General features: G+C 43.0%; 1 protein-coding gene across 4 annotated transcripts in view; it reads right to left on the minus strand.

Annotated features, from left to right (window-relative positions):
• Window positions 1-27,105, minus strand: part of KCNQ5 (potassium voltage-gated channel subfamily Q member 5) — a 580,265-nt gene that overhangs the window by 180,178 nt on the left and 372,982 nt on the right. For all 4 annotated transcript variants that reach the window (XM_057528077.1, XM_057528075.1, XM_057528076.1 and 1 more), the window contains exon 2: window positions 21,774-21,864. In XM_057528077.1, coding sequence (XP_057384060.1) covers window positions 21,774-21,864 — 91 coding nt within the window. The remainder of the gene's footprint in view (window positions 1-21,773; window positions 21,865-27,105) is intronic.

Below are 27,105 nucleotides of genomic sequence, written 5' to 3' on the forward strand. Positions count from 1 at the left end.
TCCTGGACTTGGGTGGCTATTTCCTTTCCCATGTTAGGGAAGTTTTCAACTATAATCTCTTCAAATATTTTCTCGGGTTCTTTCTCTCTATCTTCTCCTTCTGGAACCCCTATAATGTGAATGTTGTTGCATTTAATGTTGCCGCAGAGGTCTCTTAGGCTGTCTTCATTTCTTTTCATTCTTTTCTCTTTTTTCTGTTCCACAGCAATGAATTCCACCATTCTGTCTTCCAGGTCGCTTATCCATTCTTTTGCCTCAGTTAGTCTGCTATTGATTCCTTCTAGTGTAGTTTTCATTTCAGTTATTGTATTGTTCATCTCTGTTTGTTTGTTGTTTAATTCTTCCAGGTCTTTGTTAAACATTTCTTGCATCTTCTCCATCTTTGCCTCCATTCTTTTTCCAAGGTCCTGGAACATCTTCACTATCATTATTCTGAATTCTTTTTTTGGAAGTTTCCTATGTCCACTTCATTTAGTTGTTTTTCTGGGGTTTTATCCTGTTCCTTCATCTGGTACATAGCCCTCTGCCTTGTCATCCTGTCTATCTTTCTGTGAATGTGGTTTTTGTTCCACAGGCTACAGGATTGTAGTTCTTCTTGCTTCTGCTGTCTGTCCTCTGGTGGATGAGGCTATCTAAGAGGCCTGTGCAAGTTTCCTGATGGGAGGGACTGGTGGTGGGTAGAGCTGGCTGTTGCTCTGGTGGGCAGAGCTCAGTAAAACTGTAATCTGCTTGACTGCTGATGGGTGGGGCTGAGTTCCCTCCCTGTTGGTTGTTTGGCCTGAGGCAACCCAACACTGGAGCATACCTGGGCTCTTTGGTGGGGCTATTGGTAGATTCTGGGTGGGTTCAAGCCAAGGAGTACTTCCCAGAACTTCTGCTGCCAGTGTCCTTGTTCTCACGGTGAGACAGAGCCACCCCCCACCTCTGCAGGAGACCCTCCAACACTAGCAGGTAGGTCTGGTTCAGTCTCCTATGGGGTCACTGTTCCTTCCCCTGGGTCCTGATGTGCACACTACTTTTTGTGTGACCTCCAAGAGTGGAGTCTCTGTTTCCCCCAGTCCTGTCGATGTCCTGCAATCAAATCCTACCAGCCTTCAAAGTCTGATTCTCTAAGAATTCCTCCTCCCATTGCCAGAACCCCAGGTTGGGAAGCCTGACATGCAGCTCAGAACCTTCACTCCAGTGGGTGGACTTCTGTGGTATAAGTGTTCTCCAGTTTGTGGGTCACCCACCCAGCAGTTATGGGATTTGATTTTATTGTGATTGCGCCCCTCCTACCATCTCTTTGTGGCTTCTCCTTTGTCTTTGGATGTGGGGTAACTTTTGTTGGTGAGTTCCAGTGTCTTCCTGTTGATGATTGTTCAGCAGTTAGTTGTGATACCGGTGCTCTTGCAAGAGGGAGTGCACGTTCTTCCACTCCGCCATCTTGAACCAATCCTGCACTTTCATTCTGTTGATTGTTTCCTTCACTGTGCAGAAGCTTTTTAGTCTGATGTAGTACTTGTTTATTTTTGTTTTTATTTCCGTTGCCAGAGGAGACATATCCAAAAACACATTGCTAATATGAATGTCAAAGAGCATACTGCATATGTTTTCTTCTAGGAGTTTTATGGTTTCAGGTCTGACATTTAAGTCTTTCATCCATTTTGAGTTTATTTTTCTATATGGTGTGAGAAAGTAGTTCAGTCTGATTCTTTTCCATGTAGCTGTCCAGTTTTCCCAGCACCATTTATTGAAGGTGCTGTCTTCTTCCTATTGTATATTCTTGGGTTTTTTTGTTGTAGATTAATTGACCCCGTAAGTGTGGGTTCTATTCTGGGCTCTCTATTCTGTTCCATTGATCTAGTGTCTGTTTCTGTGCTGGTACCATACTGTTCGCTTACTGGAGCTTTGCAGTATAGTTTGAAATGAGGGAGCATGATACAGCCAGCTTTGTTTTTCTTTCTCAAAATTGTTTTGGCTACTCAGTCTTCTGTGTTTTCATACAAATTTTAGAATTATCTGCTGTAATTCTGTGAAACATGCCATTGGAATTTTGATAGTGATTTCACTGAATCTGTAGATTGCCTTGTGTAGTCTGGGCATTTTAACAAATTAATTTTTCCAATCCATGAGCAAGGTGTTATGATTCCATTTGTTTCTGTCATCTGAAATTTCTTTCATCAATTCTTATAGTTTTCCTAGTACAGGTCTTTTATCTCCTTGGTTACATTTATTCCTAGGTATTTTATTATTTTTGATGCTATTGTAAATGGGATTGTTTTCTTAATTGCTCTGGTGGTTCATTGCTAGTGTACAGAAATACAAAACATCTCTGCACCTTAATTTGTATCCTGCAACTTTACTGAACTCGTTGAGTAGTTTTAATAGTTTTTTTGATGGCCTCTTTAGAATATTCTAATTATAGTATCATGTCATCTCTAAACAGTGACAGTTTTGCTTTTCCTTCTAATTCTGGATTCATTTCTTTTTCTTGCCAGATTGTTGTGGCTTGGACTGCCAAAAATATGTTGAATAAAAGTGGTGAGAGTGGGCATCCTTGTCTTGTTCCTGATCCTAGAGGAAATGTTTTTAGCATGCTGAAAGCTGTGGGTTTGATGCTGGCTTACATGGCCTTTATTATGCTGAGGTACATTGCTTCTTGTTTCATGAGGTAGGCTTGTATAAAATTCCCTCTTAAAACTGCTTTTGCTGCATCCTATAGATTTTGAATCATTGTGTTACCATTTTCCTTTGTCTCCAGGTATTTTCTGATTTCCTCTTTGATTTCTTCAGGGACACATTAGTTGTTCAGTAGTATTGTTTAGCCTCCATGTGTTTGTGTTTTTTGCAGTTTTGTTTTCTTGTAGTTGATTTCTATTCTCATACCATTGTGGTTGGGAAAGATGCTTGATATGATTTCAGTTTTCCTAAATTTATTGAGACATGCCTAGCTTGTGATGTATCTTGGAGCATGTTCCATATGCACTTGAATAGAATGTGTATTTTGCTGCTTTTGGTCGAATGTTCTACATATATATCTATTAAGCCTGTGTGGCCTAATGTGTCATTAAAGGTCAACGTTTCCTATTAATTTTCTGTCTGAATGATCTGCCCATTGATGTAAGTGGGGTGTTAATGTCCCCTACTATTATTGTGTTACTGTCAATTTCTCCGTTTATGTTTGTTGATATTTGCTTTATGTAATCAGTTGCTCCTTTCTTGGGTACATATATATTTATAATTGTTACAGCTTCTTGTTGGATTGATCCCTTTATCATTATGTAATGTCCTTCTTTGTCTCTTGTTACAGTCTTTATTTTAAAGTCTATTTTGTCTGATATGAGTATTGCTACCCCAGCTTTCTGTTTCCATTTGCATGGAGTACATTTTTCCATCCCCTTCACTTTCAGTCTGTGTGCATCTTTAGAGCTGACGTAAGCCTCCTGAAGGCAGCATATATATGGGTCTTGTTTTGTATCCATTCAGTCACTCTTTGTCTTCTGATTGTAGCATTTAGTCTATTTACATTTAAAGTAATTACTGATAGCTATGTACTTATTTCCATTTTGTTCATGGTTTTTTGGTTGTTTCATAGTTCTTGTTTTTTCCTTTCTTCTTCTTTTGCTCTCTTTCTTTGTGATTTAATGACTATCTTTAGTTATGTTTGGATTCCTTTCTCTCTCTCTCTCTCTCTTTTGCATATGTGTCAGGTATAGACTATTGGTTTGTGGTTACTATGGGGTTCATATGTAACTATATCTATATAGACATATATGATTATGTGGGTGATCTCTTAAGTTCAAATGCTTTCTAAAACCCTGCAATTTTACCCCCCTCTGTGGGCTGCATGGACCTTTCTTTTGTTGCAGATCAACTGCTGTGGGTATGCTGGTGTGCAGGGGCTCATTCTCATCCCTTGTGGCTGCAAGGCCCTGCCTCCTGCCTTAAGCCTCTGACATCAAATCTGGTCAAATACCTGAGCAGCAAATATCAATATAAGAGTTCAGTCACTGGCATCAACATTTACATCATTAGGACAGAGTAATTTCAAAGGAAAATAATTATTTTAAAAATTGTTTAAAGTTTTAGGTTACCTAAATATGTGTGCTTCCGTTTTGTCATCAAATGATAGTTGGGGATTATAAAAACCAAATTTCGAGATTGTCTGGTGGTGAGATCAGAAAAGCCAAAGAGAAGAATTAATTGCTTGGGAAAATCTCCAAGAAAAATCCATCTGAAATGAGGGATTACTTTTTCTCTTGACTCAGAAATATAGAGGCACGAAAAAGAATTTCAACATGATTTGACCCTAGCCAGAGCCAGAATTCATTTTTATGTTTCTGTTGATGGCCAACAATTTAAAAAAAATTATAAGATGGAAATTTCTAACAACTATGGTGACTAGCCACTTTTTATAATACTGGTATTTCAGATGAACAAAACCATTATTTAAATAGGTTCTCTTTCCATCAGACAGGAAAAATCACCAAAGCAAATAACCACACTCAACTTGTGTGAAGCATGCCCCAGCCTGAGGACGCTAAGATGGTAGAAGCACCTTGCATGCCCAGGTGTCACCCACCACCTCCTCTGCACAGCTCAGCACTGCTTAAAACCGTCTCCTTGATGCTCAAAGATTTCAACATTTAAGTCACAGTATCAACATATGCTTTTATTAACATCTGGAGCACTCAGCATTTGGTTGAGAGATGGGGTTGATAGCATTATTTTATCCCTAAACTCTTCAATAATACTCTCACTTTATGGTCACTCCTTTACACACAGATCTGTCCCCCACTCCTCCTTCCCTATTCCAGTTATCCTCCAAGGTGCAGTCCGAATTACCTTTCTCAAAACCAAATTTGGCGGGCTCCCCTGGTGGCGCAGTGGTTGAGAATCTGCCTGCCAATGCAGGGGACACGGGTTTGAGCCCTGGTCTGGAAAGATCCCACATGCCGCGGAGCAACTGGGCCCATGAGCCACAACTACTGAGCCTGCGCGTCTGGAGCCTGTGCTCCGCAATGGGAGAGGCCACTATAGTGAGAGGCCTGTGCACCGCGATGAAGAGTGGCCCCCGCTCACCGCAACTAGAGAAAGCCCTCGCACAGAAACGAAGACTCAACACAGCCAAAAATAAATAAATAAATAAATAAATTTATTTTAAAAACCCACCAAATTTGATCAGGTCATTGTGCTGCTTAAAGGCCTCTTATGATTTTCACCACTTACAGCATAAAATCCAAATGACTTTACTTTAGAAAACCAGGCTCTTCTCTGTCTGGTTCCAACCCTCCTCTGAGTCTCTGTCAACCTGAATCCCCTACAATTGAGCCAGACTGATCTAGACCTTTGTGACTCTAGACCCTGCTCAAAGGTCCCCATGTCTGGAGCCTTCCTCACCTTGCAGTGGAGAATCAGTCACTTCCTCTGTTGTAACCAATTGTTCTTTTTACCCATTTCTATTTTACTATCATATTGATGGATCACATAATTTCTAATTCTACTTACTTTTGGTTCTCTCACTCACTTTTGGTTCTTTCTCTCTCCAGGCAAGAAACTTGGTCTTTTAATTCAGAAAATTATTTGAAATTTTACTTTAGGTTAAAAATGGGAAAAGATAGTTAAAATAATCCAAATGAGATGAGGGAAGAGGCTAGGGCGTACAGCCTAGAACATAATAGGTACTAAAGAAATGCTGGTTTAGTGCAGGGTTTAAAGCAAAATTTGCATCAAAAGTGAAATATAAATAATGGATTGCGTGAGATCTAGGAGACAGTGATGACTACATCTTAGGTTAGGTGCAGTTGACCTAAAACACTACCATAGGAAGCTGTTTGGAGGCATTAGTCCCTACTGCTTTTGCCTCTAGAGATCATTAATGAAGGAGTCAGTCATTGCTAAATGACTTTGTAATTAAAATATGTTAGTGTCGGCTTCCCTGGTGGCGCAGTGGTTGAGAATCTGCCTGCTAATGCAGGGGACACGGGTTCGAGCCCTGGTCTGGGAAGATCCCACATGCCACGGAGCAGCTGGGCCCGTGAGCCACAATTGCTGAGCCTGCGCGTCTGGAGCCTGTGCCCCGCGACGGGAGGGGCCGCGATAGAGAAAGGCCCGCGCACCGCGATGAAGAGCGGTCCCCGCACCGCGATGAAGAGTGGCCCCCGCTTGCCGCAACTGGAGAAAGCCCTCGCACGAACCGAAGACCCAACACAGCCAAAAATAAATAAATAAATAATTTAAAAAAAAAAAAAAAAAAATAAAATAAAATATGTTAGTGTTGAATAACTGACTGGTCACTGCAGTAACTCTCTCTTGTTTTATGATCCTATTCATTTTTAATGTTGGCTACAAACTCATGTTTTATGTTAATGATCAGCCTGCTTTGATATTAGGTAAGAGTATTTGCTTTAATAACATAAATATTTGATGATCCCAGATTCAGAAGCGTAGTTGAAGCTACCCTTCTGGAGAAAACGAGGATGAGTGGGGAAAAAAAGAGGCAAAAGTTAGCAAATAGTCATTTTATTTTAGATCTTGAAACTTGTGCTCGACACCACTTGATTATACTTGCTTTTAAAGATCTTTCAAAGGATGAAAAATTGTTTTTGGAATTTTATACTGCTAAAATTAAAAGATTGATTGGAGCCAGAGTACTTTAATGTCTCCATGCAAGCACTGAATTTATACGCTAATATCTGCATCTAGTCATTCGTTTCACACAGTTGACAGCTTTATTTTGCACCTCTGTTCTCCCAGGCATTGAGTACCTCTTTTGTTCCAGACATTGGGGTGTGGGGGTGTGAGTGGTGAACAGAACAAGGCCCACTCTTAAGGAGTTTGCATTCTGGGGACGGAAACCAACAATGAAAAAACAGTCACAAGTATGCAAAAAAATAAATAAAATCGTGATAATGCTATAGAGCTGACAAAACAAGACTGCAGTGCAGTAGGTAACCGGATTTGGTTACTTTGGGTTGGGTGGCCAGGTCATTTAGTTTATCTGTACGTTTTTTGAGCATCCACTACTTGCTAGGCAGTGTGGTACAAACTAGGAAATACGGAGACCACTAACATACAGTCCCGATTCTTAGATAGTTTTCAGTCTAGCAGAAATAAAATGTTTGGAAATCAACGATCACACTGTTATCAACCATCCACTGCTACAGACCACCCCCTGGGAGCTGTGCTGGACCCCAGAACACAGAGGAAGGGAGTGTAACAGCTCCTGGGGGGTCGGGGAAAACTTCCAGGGAGAGGGGGCATGAGACTTAACAAACGAGTAAGAATTACCACGGTGGTGAAGGGAAGTGGTAGTGCCAGGCTTTCAAATAGAAGAATTACCATTTGTGAAAACACAGAGGCAGTGTTCCTGGAAAGTGTGAATGGTTTGCTATTGCTGTAGCGTAAAGTGTGACTGTGAGTGTGTGAGTGTGTGTGTACACATGTGCACACAGGTATGCATACACCCATTGCTACCTGTGTGGGCACCTTTAAGGGAAACTGGTGCAGAAATAAGCCTAGAGAAACAGGAAGCACCAGAGAGCTGTGAGAAGGCTGTATGCGGCAAGGTTAAGAACTGCATCTTCTAAGTCTGAAAATCATTTGGAATTTTACTTTAAGTTAAAAGCAGGAAAAGACAGAATAATCCAAATGTTACAGATTTTATGTACTGAGAAGATGTCAAAATTCATAGAGTTAAGGCGAAAAATGAAGTTTACAATTATTAAATCAACTTATATTTTAAAAAAATATTCTCAATTTGCTCTATTATAACAGTCTTAAAATTTGTTTCAACCTGCAGCAACATTATTTTTCTATCTAAACTGCATAAAAGTTTCCTTTATTAAAATTTTGGCTAATTTGGGGCTTCCCTGGTGGCGCAGTGGTTGAGAATCTGCCTGCCAATAATGCAGGGGACACAGGTTCGAGCCCTGGTCTGGGAAGATCCCACATGCCGCGGAGCAACTGGGCCCGTGAGCCACAATTACTGAGCCTGCGCTTCTGGAGCCTGTGCTCTGCAACAAGAGAGGCCGCGATAGTGAGAGGCCCGCGCACCGCGATGAAGAGTGGCCCCCGCTTGCCACAACTGGAGAAAGCCCTCGCACAGAAAACGAAGACCCAACACAGCCATAAATAAATAAACAAATACTTTAAAAAAAAAATGGCTCCCATGTATCCATATTAAAACTGCCCTTTAAAAAAAAAAAATTTTGGCTAATTTAAAAAATTTTGAACCTTTGATGCATAGGTTTGCAAGGCTTAAAGACTTCTTTAACATAGCTTGATAAAAAGGAAAGTAGAAAAATTTGGATGAAGAATACACTAAACCATCATCTGACACAGGTTTTTATCCCTGTGATTTATTTGACCTAAGAATGACACCTCCCATGTCATCCTTATGACCTAAGGATGCTCTGATGTCTTTCACTTGAAAAGCCCATAATATCGAGCAGAATGCAGCGTGTGCTTCTGAATTGGCAGAATGGATAAACTTGAACCCACTTATACCAGCTTTCCTACCACAGTGCAATAAATGCATTGATGAAATGCTGGAAAGGGTGTGGAGAAAAGGCAACCCCCCTACACTGTTGGTGAGAATGTAAATTGGTGCAGCTACTGTGGAAACAGTATGAAGGTTCCTTAAAAAACTAAAAAGTAGAGTTACCATATGATCTTGCAATCCCACTCTGGGCATATATTTGGAGAAAACTATAATTCAAAAAGATACATGCATCCCAATGTTCATAGCAGCACTGTTTACACACAATAGCCAAGACATGGAAACAACCTAAATGTCCATCAACAGATGAATGGGTAAAGAAGATGTGGTACATATATACAATGGAATATTACTCAGCCATAAAAAGAATGAAATAATGCCATTTGCAGCAACATGGATGGACCTAGAGATTATCATGCTAGGTGAAGTAAGTCAGAAAGAGAAAGACAAATACCATATGATATCACTTATATGTAGAATCTAAAAAATGATACAAATGAACTTATTTACAAAAGAAGCAGACTCACAGACAGAAAACAAACTTATGGTTACAAAGGGGAAAAGGGGCAAGGGATAAATTGGGAATTTGGGATTAACAGATACAAACTACTATATATAAAATAGATAAATATCAAGGTCCTACTGTACAGCACAAGGAACTATATTCAATATCCTATAATAAACCATAATGGAAAAGAATATGAAGAAGAATATCTATCTATCTATATCTGAATCACTTTGCTGTACACTTGAAACTAACACAACATTGTAAATCAACTCTACTTCAATTAAAAATAAATAAATAAATGCATCGATAAAAAGCCAGGCTTTAGGTAAGATTGCTCAGTAAAAAGATCAGGGCTTATGATAAAAATAGAGAAACAGAGTTAGGGCAAACCACTCTGAGCCTACGGAACTTTCTAAACGGAAACCTAACATAAACAACAATCCTAATAAGATATTAGTACAGTTAAAAAGAGATGTTGCGTTCTAACAGGGAGCTGCTTCAGCAGTCCTGGCCGTCACCAACATCAATGTGGAGAGAGCCTGATGGGGGGTGTCAGGAGGGTGCAGGCCACTGGGTTTGGAGACAAGAGCCCCGCATCACACGTCACAGGTAGAGAGGCGCAGGGTTTGTACAAAATACAGTGGTGCTAAAGATGTATCGCTTTACATTTGTGTCGCGTGCACAGGTTGGGAAGAATCGTCCCATAGGCACTGCCAAGGCAGAGCGAGTTTCCAAAATAAAGAAGCCGCCATGGCGGTGTGCGCCCCTTCAGGCTTGCTGCGTTCAGCTAGGCTGATGTGCTTTACGCTCAGCCGCTGCCGTTTGGGAAAAATCATCTTTAACTTCCCTGTTACGTTGACATCATTACCCAATTGAGCATCACATATGAGGCAATTTGCATTACGGAATTGTGAAGAAAGAGAACAAATTGCATTTGCATAATCCTCAAAATTCTCCACCTGATTTAAGTAGAAAAATGGTTTTGAGGAACTATGACAGACAGGGATAGGGAAGGTACGAGTGTCAGTGTACAGCTGGTGTGTATTGTGGGTTAGGGCCTCTGGCTCACAGCATCCCTGATAGGTGCTTAACGAATATTCGATGAGTGAATAAATGAATGAATGAATGAATCGATGAGCAGCTCAAGGTAAAAGATATCCTTCAGGCTGCAGAGGGGACTCAAGGAAGCACTTGTCCTCTGAACGTCCCCTCTGATGTTTCCCCTTTCTGACCCCAGCCCGGAGCTCTTTCCTGGGCTCTACAAGCAGACAAGCTTCCCAACCTGGTCACACACTTGCCCGCCTGAGCGGTGGGATGCCCATCCCTGCCTGGCTACAGTGACCCTGAACATGCAAGCTCCACTGTGGGGGACCCCAGGGCAAAGCCAGCGAGTGACCCAGGAAGCAGCTTGCAGGAGAGACGCAGATGGGTTGGCCAAGAGGGGCAGAACCCTGCAGCCCCCGTCAGATTCACAGGTGTGTCATCAGGCCACACGTTCCCCCGTTATTAGCACCATCCATGAAGTCAAAGAGGCCAAAGAGGCAGGATGCCCTCCCCCCCCCCCCCCCCCCCACCGTGCAGGACACCCTCTGGCCAGGCTGTTCTTTTCTTTGAAGGCTGCACTTGATGTCGATTTGTACTTGATGCCACCTGATTTAAGGGAGTAAAGTTCAGGAGAGTTAGGGGTGGGCAGTGGGGGCCAGAGTGAGTCCTCCCTCCTGCCTGCACACCCAGGGCTGGTGCTCGTCCACTCCCGGCCTCACCCTAGGGTGTCTCGGTTGAGGCTGCTCTGTTTCCGGAGCAGGCTGTCCAGGGTTTCTCCGGATGTGCAGGTCTTGCAGCACCGACACGCCTGCAGTCTCCAGTAGCCGCAGCTGGAGGGCCGGCTACACTCGCAAGTCTCCATTCTGTTCTTCATTTTCCAGTATGTTCTGTGGATTCATTATGATTTCCAGCCCCAGAGGAAGCCAGGCCTGCAGCATTCTCCTGGAATCCAGCCTGTAATGTTGTTTGTCAAGCTGCCATTTACAGCTTGGAAATTTTTTCTCTACTTTGCAGAAGCACGATGTGTCTTTTCACCTTAATTGTGACCCCGGATATAGGCCTGCATGGGGAACAGGGACCCCCATATTCCAACCCAATATTCAATATGTGAGCATGAGGTAGGCCTGCAGGGGAACAGGGAACCCCAATATTCCAACCCAATATTCAATATGTGAGCATGAAGTAGGCCTGCAGGGGAACAGGGAACCCCCATATTCCAACCCAATATTCAATATCTGAGCACGAGGTAGGCCTGCAGGGGAACAGGGAACCCCCATATTCCAACCCAATATTCAATATCTGAGCACGAGGTAGGTCTGCAGGGGAATAGGGACCCCCATATTCCAACCCAATATTCAATATCTGAGCACGAGGTAGGCCTGCAGGGGAACAGGGACCCCCATATTCCAACCCAATATTCAATATCTGAGCATGAGGAAGGCCTGCAGGGGAACAGGGAACCCCCATATTCCAACCCAATATTCAATATCTGAGCATGAGGTAGGCCTGCAAGGAAACAGGGACCCCCATACTCCAACCCAATATTCAATATCTGAGCATGAGGTAGGCCTGCAGGGGAACAGGGAACCCCCATATTCCAACCCAATATTCAATATGTGAGCACGAGGTAGGCCTGCATGGGAACACGGAACCCCCATATTCCAACCCAGTATTCGATATCTGAGGGTGGCATAGGCCTGCACAGGAACAGGGGGCCACCCCATCGTTTCCAGCTTTGCCTTTATATAGTTCCGACCCCAAATTCCCTATATAAGTGTGATCAGTAGTACCTATATTGAAAATAGATTTTGGTAACCTTATCCATAGTTTTCATGAGAAATCAATGACTTGAGATAGGTTTATTCTCTCTGTCCATATATGTTACAGTGGGAATTAAGATGTCAAATTAACCCATTTTTCTTTCATCTCCTAATTTCATAATTTATTCTCTATAAATGCATGATTTCAAGGCTTTTCATTTTTTTCTGTGTCAGAGCCTGTAGACAGGAATGTGCTGTAGATCTGCTTCCAGGGCAGGACAGTGCCTTACTCACATCTGGGGCTCCAGTCCCCGGCACAGGGGCTGGAAGGTAGGAGGCACTTCATATAAACTGAGTTAAAACTGCAGCGAATTAAGGCCCGGAGCCCGGGGAATCAGGAGAGGGGGAATGACGTCGACTGCTCCCTGAGGGCTGCCACCAGAGACTCCCTACTCCGGTCCATTCTAAGTCAGGCACTGCATCGGGCCTTAATTTTGGTGCCGTATCTATGATACTGTGAACATTTCAATACTAATGCTGTGCAATTAAACCACTGGCTGTCTTGCCGTCTTCTTTCATCAAATTTCTTGATAATTTGCCGCCAGCTCCCACTGTACGGAGTGCTGTTGCTGAGTCAGCTTTGGATCCTGTGCTCCAGAGACGTACAGTCCGAGCCATGCCTCACTTTCCTCCACCCCCCTCTGGCTTCCTGTCCCTCAGTCACCCTGGTCCTCTTGCCCTTCCGAGGCTTCTACCCTGGATGCTCCGCCTGCCTGGAACGTTCTCTCCTCTCATCGCTGCCCGGCGGGTTGCCCCACCTCACTGAGGTCTCTGCTAGGAGCTGCCCTGTCCGGTGGACCTCTCTGAACACACGACGGAAACACCCAGTTATCTATTCCTTTTTCCTGCTTTACTTTTATTTTTTAACACTTGATTGGTTCATTTGTTTACTCTATGTCTTCCCAGCACGAATGTGCGTTCCACCAGGACAGAGTTTTCACCTGCTTTGCTCATTGCCGTATCCTCAGCTTCCCCCAAAAAGCCTCACGGACACTGGGAGCCACAGAAATGCTGTGGAGTAAACGAAGAAGGGAGGAGATTCACCGTCAAGCGGCTGCTGCGGCGGGAAGCCGAGGGAAGAGCCAGTTCATCCCAGGCAGAAGCAGGTGTCTGAGCAGGCTTCAAACGGTGGAAATCACTTAAGCCTGCAAAGGTGGTAAGGGAAGGGCGTTCTTCCTTCTGCTGCAACCCCGCTTGGACTCTACCATTTTCTAGCCACCCTCTACCACCACCCTGTTGCTCTCTTTCCCTCTCGGCTGAGTATGCCTTTGTGGCGTCAAAGGGCACGGTGGGTCCGCGTCAGCGTGGGCCTGGCCGAGGGCTGCTCATCACGTCCCGACACAGCACCGGGCAGAGCGGTTCTGTGACGCACACTGGACCACCCGGTGAGACACCGGTGCTCACGTCAGAAGTGTGGAAGCTCTTCGCTTCCGTACTTGTGGATAGAGACGTGGTCCTGTTCAGGCATAATTCCATTATCTTCAATTTGAACAAGTCTTCCCTCTGAATGTGAAGTACTTTGCACAGAGCAACTCCCCTCCTGTATCATCATCCCTCGGTTAGGATTCAGGGTAGGTGCAAACCGCTCCTGCATCTTCTTTTCCACCATCAGCAGACTGATGAGCCCTCATGAATCATTTTAAAGTTTATCCGCATTTGCCTTGACGAGAGGCAAGCCAAGGAAAGTAACTGCAGTTTCCAGTGTTGGCTGGGGTATTCTGAGCGCTTTCTGCAGGAAATTACAGGATGTGATAGACAGACAGGAGCACTGCTCATTCCTCAGTTCCGATCACTTCACATCTCCTACCCATGGAAGACTGAAGACCCTCCAACGGATCCTTGTCCTGACATTCTGTTATCCTGTCTTAACAATGTTCATGCCACAGCTTTAAATGTAAAGATCTCATGTAATCTTCTACATCAAATCCATATAATTTTATGCGCAAGTCTTTCTACTTTGCAAGGATGGGTAAATGTGTCTGTGGCTGATTCCCCACTCTGCCAATACTGACAGATGGGAAATGGTAACAACCTGTCTAATTCTTCAATACCGTGTTACATAATAGGTAGTTTACAGCAATTAAAAACACACACACACACACACAAAAACCCCGCATGTATCCACATTAGAAAAAGAAAACAAACATGGAACACAGATTAATTATGTAGTTATTAGCTTTTCAAGGGGGACTACACTTAACAAAAGGATGCACTACAGATTTTCTTTAAATAGTAAGCTACACTAGTGCCTTGAAGATATAATTAGATCTGCCTAAATTGGATTTGTACACATTTCAGGAACTGATTCATTGTGCACAGAAACAGCAAACCCATGTTTGCTTTGCTACACAAAGCAAAACCAGCAAATATGCATAAACTCTATCCGGAAGGTGCCAAACAGCTAAGATGTTTGGGAAAACCTGGATCTCTGACCATGTGTTTGAGTCTCGTCCAGACGTTTAGCACAATCCATTTGTGCTTGGGAGCCCTTCTAACACAGCAGGAGGGAAGAGGAGCAAACACACTGAGATATTCTCTTCTTGCTAAAACTGATAACGACATTCCTTTTACTGCTTGTGGGCGGGCAATTTTAGAAATGACCACCTTCAATGAAAAGTTTGCAAATGATATACATCATTTTCATTAAGAGAGGTCATCAGGTGAAGATTTGTCACCGGAAATATGTACAAATCATCATGTTGGACAATCTACATTTAAAGGCCAAAAATGAATACTTTAAAATTAATCTGGAAGACCAGAAGATATCCAATACAAAGGAAATGCACTCCAAAACAGCACTGCTGTTAAGAAGGTGGGATATGAAATGCAGAAACATACCACCTCAGGCTCGTGAAATCAAAACAAACCGAAACAAAACTTTCCACAGTAGTTTAACTGGAGCTAGGAGCGCTCCCTTCACCAGCACCGCGCTCAGCTCACCTGCACAAAGCGAGCTGGGACTGTTTACCCCACAGATCGGGCTGCTGATTGTTTACAAACTCAGATTTGGAATTCCTGACACAAAGAACTGCTAGTGGTGTGAAGGGATACACGCATTTGTGCTAACTTTGTAGATGGACTCTGTAAGAAGAAAGAAACTAACCTAATCTAAATGAGAGGGTCGCGGGCATCACTTGGCATATATAGAACCACAAGGAAGCCTCAGCCGGCAGAGCCTCCGTGAGCCCTGGAAACACACTGGGGAGACCCATCGGTCTCGACTGAGGCGCAGGAGGGTGCGAGGTGGCGGCCAGGCCTGGGACGCAGCCTGGGCTCTTGCACAACTCGGTACTGTAAAATGGGAGGAATAATACTTACATTGCAAGGTTTTTTGTGTTTCTTTTGTTTTAATAAGAAATCAAAGAGTCTGATACATGAAAGGTACTTAAAAAAATGCTAGTTCCCTTACAGTTCTGAAGAATTTACAAAACCGAGGAAATCAACACCAGCTTTTCACTGTCCCTGGCACTTGGGCACATGGCTTTGCACTGTCCTCTTGAGTTCATAAATTCTGTGCCCAGAGTGAGCTGAGCAAGCCGCTCTGTTAGATCCCGGGCTATCCCTCAGCAGTGCTTCACCCAGCCAGCTGACACTGAGGGAAGAGCTTTGAAAGCCATGAGCATGGTCATCAGATGCATTTACCAGAAAACTACAAGAGGAGAAATCTGTTTCCTTAGTCACCAAACACAAGAGGTTACTGTGCACATGAGCAATGCACTGAACGCGCGCCAATGAGTCACCTCTGGTTGGATGGACACGCCTGTGTGAAGAGCTGCCGTAATTTACAGTGTTTGTGGTGAGATACTTGTTTTTCTACGACAAAAGTACGATATGATCGCAAGTGCAGCCTTTTCCAATACCCCTGGTTCACTGCCCTTGTGCCCCCATTAGGCTCCACTGTATATGTTAGAGCCAGTGACCGTAATATATATATATTTTTAAAATTTATTTATCTATTATTTATGGCTGTGTTGAGTCTTCGTTTCTGTGCGAGGGCTTTCTCTAGTTGCGGCGAGCGGGGGCCACTCTTCATCGCAGTGCGCGGGCCTCTCACTATCGCGGCCTCTCTTGTTGCCGAGCACAGGCTCCAGAAGCGCAGGCTCAGTAATTGTGGCTCACGGGCCCAGTTGCTCCGCGGCATATGGGATCTTCCCAGACCAGGGCTCGAACCCGTGTCCCCTGCATTGGCAGGCAGACTCTCAACCACTGCGCCACCAGGGAAGCCCCGACCGTAATATTTGATGCATTCTCTGTGCTGAGCCCAGGGCTAAGCACTGGGATTTAATCCTCACAGCAACTTTATGAAGTAGCAGATATTACTACCCACTTTTAACAGATGAGAAAACCAAGACACAGAGAAGTGGTTTCCTGAACTCACTAGCAGGGGGAGTGCAGTTCTGGATGAGAACGATGAGAGCCTCCCCTTGGGGTGGGGGACAGAGAGCGGAGGACTCCGTGGGGACCCCAGGAGGTGAGGAGGCACCTGCCCCTAACATGCTGGTGCGCTCAAGGAAACAAGTGGAAAGCGCGAGTGTCAAGGAGGTGAGTGCCCTGGAAGCTTGTCCAGGGGCCGGTTTGCCTAAAGGCACTCCCTGTCGGAAGCGTCGGTGTCTTCTACTTGCCAGAAATAGGATTAGTTAGAATGTGGGAATATCTTTCAAAGTGTTTAAAAAACCCCAAAATGGACAGAGGTATGAAAACATACGCAACTGTGATATGTGATTTACACGTAAGTCTTCAAAATTTACACCTCTGTGTTGTATTTGTGACCAAAAGTGTACAAAAGTGACTTTATTGTAAATTGTTGCAGACATTTAAAAGCCATTCCTATTACTATTTGGATGGCAATTCTTTAGATATGCTTCATCTTGGGAACTAAAAACACTGCTAGTCAGAATTGTGTTCTATGTATTCTGTTTGGTTAAATTCAGAGGATAGACAGACAGAAATCAGATTAACTGTTTCAAAAACACATGCTAAAAGAATAAATACAATAGTCCCTAAATAATTAAGATTTCTCTTGGCTTTTTCCAGTATTCTACAACTGATTGAACTTTTATAATATACTATATGAACTGACAGTGAAAAGAATTAAAATACACATGCTTTTCCAGCTTATTACTAAATGAGAAAAAGAAAAAAACAAAGGCTATACTTGATCTTTTTTTGTCCAAATAAAACACAACAGTCTTTGGAGAAAACACTGATGAAAAGAATAACATCAGTAAAACCTTAGACCCACAACACAGTCCAAATATTTTTAGGTAGGTTTTAAGATTACACTTTGGTTTAAAACATACACCTCGACAATTTATCACTATAGCACAAAAATAGGAGGATAGGGCTTCCCTGGTGGCGCAGTGGTTGAGAATCTGCCTGCTAATGCAGGGGACACGGGTTCGAGCCCTGGTCTGGGAAGATCCCACATGCCACGGAGCAGCTGGGCCCGTGAGCCACAATTGCTGAGCCTGCGCGTCTGGAGCCTGTGCCCCGCGACGGGAGGGGCCGCGATAGAGAAAGGCCCGCGCACCGCGATGAAGGGCGGTCCCCGCACCGCGATGAAGAGTGGCCCCCGCTTGCCGCAACTGGAGAAAGCCCTCGCACGAACCGAAGACCCAACACAGCCAAAAATAAATAAATAAATAAATAAATAAATAAGAAAATCCTTTAAAAAAAAAAAAAATAGGAGGATACGCAAACTCTCTCCCTACAGAAAGCCGTGTAGCAACAGCTTTCAGAGACCATCCATCTGCAGCACTTACTACACTGCTTAACACAAAGGCCTCACTTGCATAAAAGGACTGGTTTCTACTTTGCTAAATCTAAAGGCATTCAAGACTGAGGGATACTCCTACATTGTTGGTAGGAATGTAAATTGGTACAGCCAATTTATGGAGGTTCCTTAAAAAACTAAAAATAGAGCTACCATATGATCCAGCAATCCCACTCCTGAGCATATATCCGGAGAAAACTCTATTTTGAAAAGATACATGCACCCCAATGTTCATAGCAGCACTATATACAATAGCCAAGACATGGAAGCAACCTAAATGTCCATCAACAGATGGATGGATAAAGAAGATGTGGTACATATATACAATGGGATATTACTCAGCCATAAAAAAAGAATGAAATAATGCCATTAGCAGCAACATGGATGGACCTAGAGATTATCATATTAAGTGAAGTAAACCAGAGAAAGACAAGTAACATATGATAGCGCTTATATGTGGAATCTAAAAAATGATACAAACGAACTTATTTACAAAACAGAAACAGACTCACAGATGTAGAAAACAAACTTATGGTTACCAAAGGGGAAGGAGGGGTGAGGGATAAATTAGGAGTTTGAGATTAACCTATACACAGTACTATATACAAAATAGATAAACAACAAGGTCCTACTGTATAGCACAGGGAACTATGCTCAATATCCTATAATAAACCATAATAAAAAAGAATATGAAAAAGTATATATATATATATATAGCTGAATCATTTTGCTGCACACTTGAAACTAACACAACATTGCAAATCAACTATACTTCAATTAAAAAATATACAAATGAATATCAAAAGTATTATGTTGAGTAAAAGAAGCCAAACACAAGACTATCTCTATAATGTCTCATTCTTTCACTCAACATAATGATGGATATAATTATCATATATATGACATATATGAAATATATATGATATATACAGTGGCACTTTTGTTACAGCAGCCCTAAGAAACTAATACACATGACAATATGTGTTTCTCAAAACTCATGAAACTATACACTTAAAATGGGTGATGCTTATTCTATGTAAATTGTATCTCAATAGACCTGATTAAAAACAAGGGCATTAGAGGAAAAAAAAAAAAAAAAGACTGAGGGGTAAAAGAAGACTTACAGATGGCCAACAGGTATGTGAAAAGAACTCAACATCACTAATCATCAGGGAAATGCAAATCAGTACCACAATAAGATACCACCTCACACCTGTTAGAATGGCTGTTATATTAAAAAGCGAGAGAGAAGTGCTGGACAGAATGGGGAGAAAAGGGAACCCTCCAACACTGTTGGTGGGAATGTAAACTGGTGCAGCCACTATGGAGAACAGTATGGAGGTTCCTCAAAATATAAAAAATAAAACTACCATATGATCCTGCGATCCCACTCCTGGGCATACATCCCTAGAAAACTATAATTCGAAAAGATGCATGCATGCCGATGTTCATTGCAGCACTATTTACAGTAGATAAGACATGGAGAGGGGCTTCCCTGGTGGCGCAGTGGTTGAGAATCTGCCTGCTAATGCAGGGGACACGGGTTCGAGCCCTGGTCTGGGAAGATCCCACATGCCGCGGAGCAACTAGGCCCGTGAGCCACAATTACTGAGCCTGTGCGTCTGGAGCCTGTGCTCCGCAACAAGAGAGGCTGCGATAGTGAGAGGCCCACGCACCGCGATGAAGAGTGGTCCCCGCTTGCCACAACTAGAGGAAGCCCGCGCACAGAAACGAAGACCCAACACAGCCATAAATAAATAAAATAAATAAATAAAAATTTAAAAAAAAAAAAAAAAAAAAAAAAAAAAAAAAAAAAAGACATGGAGACAACCTAAGTGTCCACTGACAGATGAATGGGTAAAGAAGATGTGATGTGATATATATATCACACACACATTGGAATAATATTCAGCCATAAAAAGAACAAAATCTTGCCATTTGTGACAACATGGATGGCTCTTGAGGGCATTATGTTTAGTGAAATAAGTGAGACAGAGAAAGACAAATACTGTATGATTTCACTTATGTGGGACCCCTGAACTCACAGAAACACAGTAGATCGGTGGTTGTGCAAGTGTGGGTGGAGGAAATGGGTGAAGGTGGTCAAAGTGTACAAGCTCCCAGTTATAAGACAAATGAGTTCTGAGGATCTAATGTGCAGCACGGTGCCTAGAGCTAACAGTACTGAACTTTCCACTTGACCGTTCTGCTAAAAGAGTAGATCTTAGGAGTTCTCACCACACACACGCACACACACCACACACACACAATGGCAACCATGTGAGGTGATATACTGTTAACTAACTTCACTGTGGTAGTCATTTTGCAATATGTATGTATATAAAATTGTCACGTTACACACTTTAACTTTCACAATATTATATGTCAATTATATCTCAATAAAGCTGGCAAAATAAAAAGGATGAGCGATGTGTAAAACGTCTACATTTTTATCTACTCACATGCACTCTAGTTACTGAACTCTGGTCAGTTGTCCACTGCTCAGGAAGTTTTAAAAATCATGATATTAACCAGCTTTGGCTTTTGAATAACATGAGTTTCTCTGGATTATTTAGAAACTCATTAGCAATGACTGAATTTATATTTCAGAGATTTGGAGGATGTAAACCTCATATTTTGGATTCTTGACCTGGTTATAAAAGAAACCTTTTTACAAGATTCTTAATGCTTGATTTACTCATAATATATATCATTGGTCATGCAGTAAATCCAGTTTTTCATGCTCCCAGGTCTAAAAATCAGATTTATATTTTTGATCTAAAATTCCTAGCTGTAGTTCTGTATATGTACCCAAAAGCCAGCTCTGCCTTAGACCTTGGCTCAGACCATTTGTTGTTATCCAAGGGGTGCATGAGGCTAAAAGCCCATTTGCTACCCGAATGCAACCTTGTAAATGGAACAAATCCCCAGTGGGCTCTTCGGTCTATCTGTTTTCTATCTTGGGTTTCAACATAGTAACCTTGACATTAGCAATATACCGCTGAGCATGATTTGTATGGAGACAAATTGGGATAGATTTGTTCCAGGTTCAAAAGCGATTTCTCCTTGTCACAGGGCAGAGACTTGATGAAGTCTTGTCACTCTAAGCACCACACAAACCAGCCTCTGCGAGCACAGGGGAAAGAGCAGCTGCCCAGGTTGTACGAGCTGACACCCTTCACTTCCCACCTTCAAGGTAAGAATACTTTTCTTGTATTAAATGTTCGCTGCTGTGCACAACCAGTTTCTGTTTATGAAGGCACATGGCCATCTTACCCCACCCCCTCTTTCTCTCTTTTCCTCTCTAGTCAAGCAGGTTTGATGCAAAAAGTGAGTTGTTCCAATGTATAGTTCATTCAGACAGTGCTGAGACTGTCAAGTTTGATTTTTGGGACTGAGTGAGTGGGTCAAAAGGGATGTAAATGAACCAAACTTTCAATCAGATGTGATTTGAGTAAACACCGCTATAGTTCAGTTGTAATAGAAAGTATAAGAGTTTACAAGGCCCAGAATAATTCAGACTAAAATATCTTGGGGTATTTTTCCATTTTAAAATGAATTGAGCAGTTCTCTGTGGTTGAGGATTGACAGCATAATGGAAACAGAGCAAATTGCAGAACTTCTCACCAGGTAACTTCATTAGCAGCAAAATTCATCATGCAGTCTGTTGGTGGAAAAGAGCATGAAGCTTTCTGTTTTCCTAGGAGATGCCACATGCTCATAGTTCTTGGCCGACTACTCATAGTTACTGCTAAACTGTGGTTATTGGAAAACGCTCTCTATCCTGTAACTTATAGCAATATTGTAAGAGACCTCAGAGATGCTGATTCTTCTTGTAATTTACTACCACAGAGAAACATAATTAAACCTGCTTCCAAGTATTGCCTTCTACTTATGATGCAACTACAACACATGACACTGCTACGTAACAGCAATCTAGAATATTTCTATGTATTCTTGGGGATTGACTAAAGGTTAAAACGGCAGGCAAACGTTTCAGTGACCTTTGAAACTTTTATACTTAAGAGAAACTCTCTCTTCTCTAGAGATAACTTTTCGTGGGACAAAATGCATTGCATAAATATTATAGACAATTCTTGTATTATGTCAACTTCATGTACATTTTTGTTCATATGTTTCACTTACCAGAATCAAGAGGCAACTTGAGGCCAATTTTGTGTGCTCGGGGATGGTGGAAAACACTGACAAAATCAAGCAACCAAAGACAAGGAGAAAACTGTAAAACAACAAAAAAAGAGAAATCTGATGAGAACTTTGCCTTAGCATGACAGACTTAAGTTCTTATTTCTAATGGATAAAACACCAGATCCATTTGAATTGGCATTGATTAAATCATAACAGCCCTAAAAGGGACTAGCCAATTTGAATATCAAAATACAATGTGATGTCCAATGCAAATGGGGCTCCCTTGCAACTGTACTGATGAGAAGAATGAATGTGTGTGTGCATGTGTAGGTATGCGTGTGTGCGTGTGTGTTGCGTGCTATACTTAAACGTCCACAGCTAAGAATCTGCGAATCTCCTATAAAGGGCTTTCCCAAGCAGGGGTCCTGAAAGGCCCAGATGGGTTTTGTTCTCCTGTTCAGGAGCACATGTGGTAGCTCCTCTCCTGTCAAAGGAGCAGACTCACGTTCCCGTTTGGCAGCTCTGGTGAACTGTCAAGGCTTCTAAGTGGTTACTAAGCCACTGGCTCCTTTTCAGAGTCTAATATTGTTCCTGGATTCTCATTTGCCATTTCTTTATAGTAATAATAAGAATAGGAAATGACTTCCTCTGCTACCCACGTGCTTTCCATTCCCTTCCGGTCAAACCCCTAGAGAAATGCCCCCAGCTCTACTTGTTTTGCAGTGACAGAGAGCATTTTCTACTAGCCCATCTACAGACATTTTTATTCCTAGAAATACGGAACTTCTGGAGTCCGGGGTGGGGAGCCAAGTTCCCAAAGTAAACGTCTAATAAAAAGGGCAGGCTCGTTGTTAAAGTTGAAGTTACTTATCCTGAAATTAAAAAAAAAAAAAAATCCCAATATTTATTTTCCTTAAAAGTCGTATTTCTTACTTTTACTCACATCGTACTCATCTTTTACTCAACAATCTCCTGTAAAACATCAGCTCTGTGTTCTTTAGTACAGCTGGCCTCTGCCTCCTCTTGACTTGCTCTGATGAATCTGCACGTCTTTCTACCACACTTGACTGGGGGCTCCCAAGGGCTGAGAGCCAGGGATTGGTGACTTATGGCCTGGGGACAAACCTGGCCAATAAAGTTTTATTGGCACACAGCCACACCCGTTCATTTGTGTATTCCCTATGGCTGCGCTCACACAAGAACTGCAGAACTGAGACTTGTGCTCTAAGCAAAAGTCTGAAATATTTACTCTCTGGGCTTTAGAGGAAAGTTTGCTGACTCCTGATTGATACCATGTATTCCTTATTTCTTTGTATCTATTTCAGCACAGAACCCGAAGTGGGTATGCTGATAATTACTCACATTCGGAGGGTTTCGTATAAGCGAGATACTGGGCTAAGCCCCTTTCACATGCACTATCCACATTAACCTCTCAAATTTACGGAGTAGAAATCTCACTGTTCCCATTTTGCAGATATGGAAACTGAGAATTAAGAACACTTTGTGACTCATCCCAGGCTGCTTGGCAGGAAGAGGGGTTCAAGCACTGTGTGTCCTTGAGTTGCCACATGGTGTCGCTGAGGAGCACAGAGGACGACGGCAGTGATGTCTTGGCTCAGCAAGACTTCTGGGGGTACTTCTCTATCTCTTCCAACCGAGAGGGAGGTAGTTATTCTGAATAGCAGAAGCCTTCAAGAGGAAGGACTCTACTAGGGAGAAAACCTGGTACGTGAGTTAATAAAAACTCATCATACTTTTGTCTCATGTACCTGATGATTCAGGATTGTTTGGACTATATTTTAAATTGGCCCTAGCAGACTGGGAATTGTAAACTAGACATCAGATTCCAGCGCACCTACAGACCCCCAAACTACTCATGAGAAAGTGAAATCCAGGGATCACTGAGGGAGTTTGGAGGATGAAGTGGCACCAAGTAAAGACAGTGACACATGTTTCCCTCCAGGGAGGGGCTGTTATCTGTAGATGCCTCCTGAGTCCAGGTTCAGCAGAAAACATTCGGAGAATCAAGCAGGGGATGACTCAGTCACTAAGACACCTTCTTCCAGGGGCATCCCAATGGCAGCCTCATGATCTCCGTGTTTGTTCAAAACAGACCTACATCACGAGCCCTTTTGCTAGCGGCTTCTTCATTAACAGTTGGGTGTTGCTTAATCTTTTCCCTTCATGTCACTACTTTGCCCATTTTCTTTCTTGAGCTGACCTTACCCTCCTTTCTGATAAGAGTAGTTTCTGTGCTAGAATTCTGTTATTTCTATGGGGACCCATCTGACGACAGCAAGCCAAATACCTGCACTGCCCTGGCTGCCTGAGGGGCTTTGATGAACAAATACATTCATTAATTCATGAATTCCTTCCTTTCCTCAACCATTCATCCACTTGTCCAATCAGCAAATACTGATTAAGCATATAATACCAGGCTGAGCCACAGGCATATAACAATAAATAAGATTTTCTTTTCTTGCCTTCTCAGAGTTCAGGATCTGTTGAGGCATACAGGGTAGTAAACAGATGTAAAAAGAAAATTAAAATTCTGAGTGATGATAGCAAGGATAGGGAAGGTACAGGGGACGCCAGGAGCATACAAGAGGGGAGGGATTAGGCAGGACTGGTTACTTCGCTTGTGGAGTTGAGTGCTAAGTGAAAACGTGAGGGCCCTTTGTTTAAAAAGTATTAAGAATTTCAAGATGGTGTCAGCAGAGCATGACTCCAAGTGTGGCACCTTTCAAAGTTCTGGGCTCCATAGGACTGCACAGGTGGCATGTCCACGAAGCCAAACGTGGGGTTTGGGAAGACTTCCTGAAGCACGTATGGACCAAAATGAGCCCTGAAGGCCCAGGAGGAGTTAGTCAGCACAATGGCTGGGTGGCTGGGGAGAAGGACACTCTAGGCCATTCACCCGTGTGGGTGAAGGTCAGGTGCAAGTACAGTGTCACCAAAATTCACTAAGCAATCAACAGGGTAGAGTGAGTGAACAGCTGCTAGCTAGCTTATCCTCTGGTGGTTCATGAAAAACGTAAGGCAGGTCATTCCTGCAAGTTCATTTTTTGCATAGGAATCATCTTGGTTCCACTGAAAACATGTCCGCGAAAGACGTCATGCCAAGCACAATCGAGGGACGAGGGTAAATCAGAGCAGCCCCTACCTGTAAGGAACTGAAGATCCAGTGCGGTGTGTGAGGTGAACACACAGGGTCATCATAAAGGGTAGAGACAGACATGTGCTAGGAGAAATGCCCCAGTGCTTGAAAGTGGGGAGGGGTTCTCTTCAGTTGGGAATCATGAAGCACATCAAGAAAATCTCCAAAAATGGGTGTTGCTGGAGCTGGTCTTTGAAGGAACGGTTGGGTTTCAACAAGAGAAGTTTCTGGAGAAACACATTCCAGAAAGAGGGTACCATAGGAGAAAGGCAACATGGCAGAATATGAATGAGATAAAGTATTCGCTCCCTGTTTCATGGAACAAAAAGTTATCGAGCTTAACTGTAGCACAGGATGAGACAGGTGGCTGAATTGGGAGTCTGGGGCCATGGTGGGTAAGTCAGGGTCTGTCTTTAGTTCAGTAGACAGTGGGAACCACTGAACATTTTTGAACAGGAAGCTAATATCATCAGAGTTGCTCTGCAGGAAAATAAGTCGACAGGCGTGTGTGTTAGAATGTCTCTGAGTACCTGAGAAGCAGGGTCAGGAGTGATGGTGACCAGGTTAGGTTGTGAACTCATTCGCAGAAACGAGGGTAGGACAGAGAGGCAGACTGGATGCTGTGAACACAGGAGCTTCCTGACTTGGTAACTCTTAGGCTCAGGGGTAGAGGTTGGGAAGGGAGGGGGCGCTGAGAAGTCTGAGGTTTCTGTCCGTAGTTATTGGTGATGTTCCTAACAAGCCAGGAGGGGAAAAGTCAGGAGAGTGAGGAGGAAAAACCGATTTTGAGGAGAAGAGGACAAATCCAGTCTTGGACATCCACATGGAATGTGGGTCTGAATCTTGGGCACAAAGTCTGGCTGGAATATGGAAGTGCTTTTCTGCTGGAGGAAGTGAATGTGTAGACCAAGCATAGAAGAAAGTGCAGATGGAGCACAGAAGGTTTGGGTAAGTGGCATAAAGGATATCTGGGGACACTTCCTCATCTTGGAGAGTGACACCATGGAGAAGGATGGACACACGCTGCTGTGAAGTGGCTCTCGGTGGCCCTGCCAGAGACAGACTCCCCAGCTGGAGAAGCACTGGGCTGACAGCGTCATCTCTGAGGGGACAGCCTGCACTGCTGGGTCCGAGTGTGGCTCTGCTGACCTCCCTGCTGCTGAGGGTCCCACACCTGTGTGCATGCTCTCAATGCCCCCTCTCCACCTGTCTGTGGGCTGAACAGAAGTGGGAGCAGAGGCAACAGTCACTGGACAAGGGGTGCCTTAATCCAGGGCCCACGGGCCTCCAAGGGGTCTGCGGATAGCACTTTGAGGGGCTGTGAAAGTGGATGGGAAAAGATTACGTCTTTGTCACGAACCACGGCAAAAACCATGATGGCGTCCGCAGGACTCGGGACTCTGTCACTCAGAGAAATCACATGTATTTTCATGTCCCGTTTTACAGTTGTAGACGAAACAGTTACGTTTCATCTGAAATACTGATTTTGCCGCATCACTGTTGCAAGATTATGGTAGTTATTAGACCCACTGCTGGGAGTTGTTTTTTTAACGCATTAATAAAGCAGCACATGTATTACTATATCAGAAACTTGTTTAATATGTTAACAATAGCATTTCAATATAATTTTTTTCTTTTGTAATCACCTGTATTTTATGCATTTAAGAACATTATTCTGAGGAATGGTTCACAGGCTTTCCCAGACTGCTGATGGGTCCATGGCTCACAAAAAATTAGAAGCCTGTGGTGGGAGATGAGGAGGTCAGGGGCTGGGAGCTGGAAAATGGCCCGTTTGGCGGAGGTCACCAACTTAGGTAAGGTTTTGTTTTGTTTTTTTGATCCTAGAGCATTTTAGATATTTACTTCCGTATATTTAGTCCTAATTGTTTATTTTCCCCCTAGAGGTAGCTTTTAAAATAATTTTGAAAAACTATGAATATTCTTTCTTTTATACATTAATCCTGAGATATCATAAAATCTGTATTCCTGCAAAATTATTCTGTAACAGCTACTGGCTTTTATTTTGCCTGAAGCAATCATTTATATTTCGTTTCTGAGGAAATTCACTTTGATGTAGACCTTTCGTCCTTTAGAAGGCAGAGATTATTCTAAGAGGAGAAGAAGGGCATTTATGATGCAAAATATTATCAGCTCAAAGCCTTCTATGTTTATTCC

Source organism: Balaenoptera acutorostrata, chromosome 14 (assembly GCF_949987535.1).
Source record: "Balaenoptera acutorostrata chromosome 14, mBalAcu1.1, whole genome shotgun sequence".
NCBI classification, from domain to species: Eukaryota; Metazoa; Chordata; class Mammalia; order Artiodactyla; family Balaenopteridae; genus Balaenoptera; species Balaenoptera acutorostrata.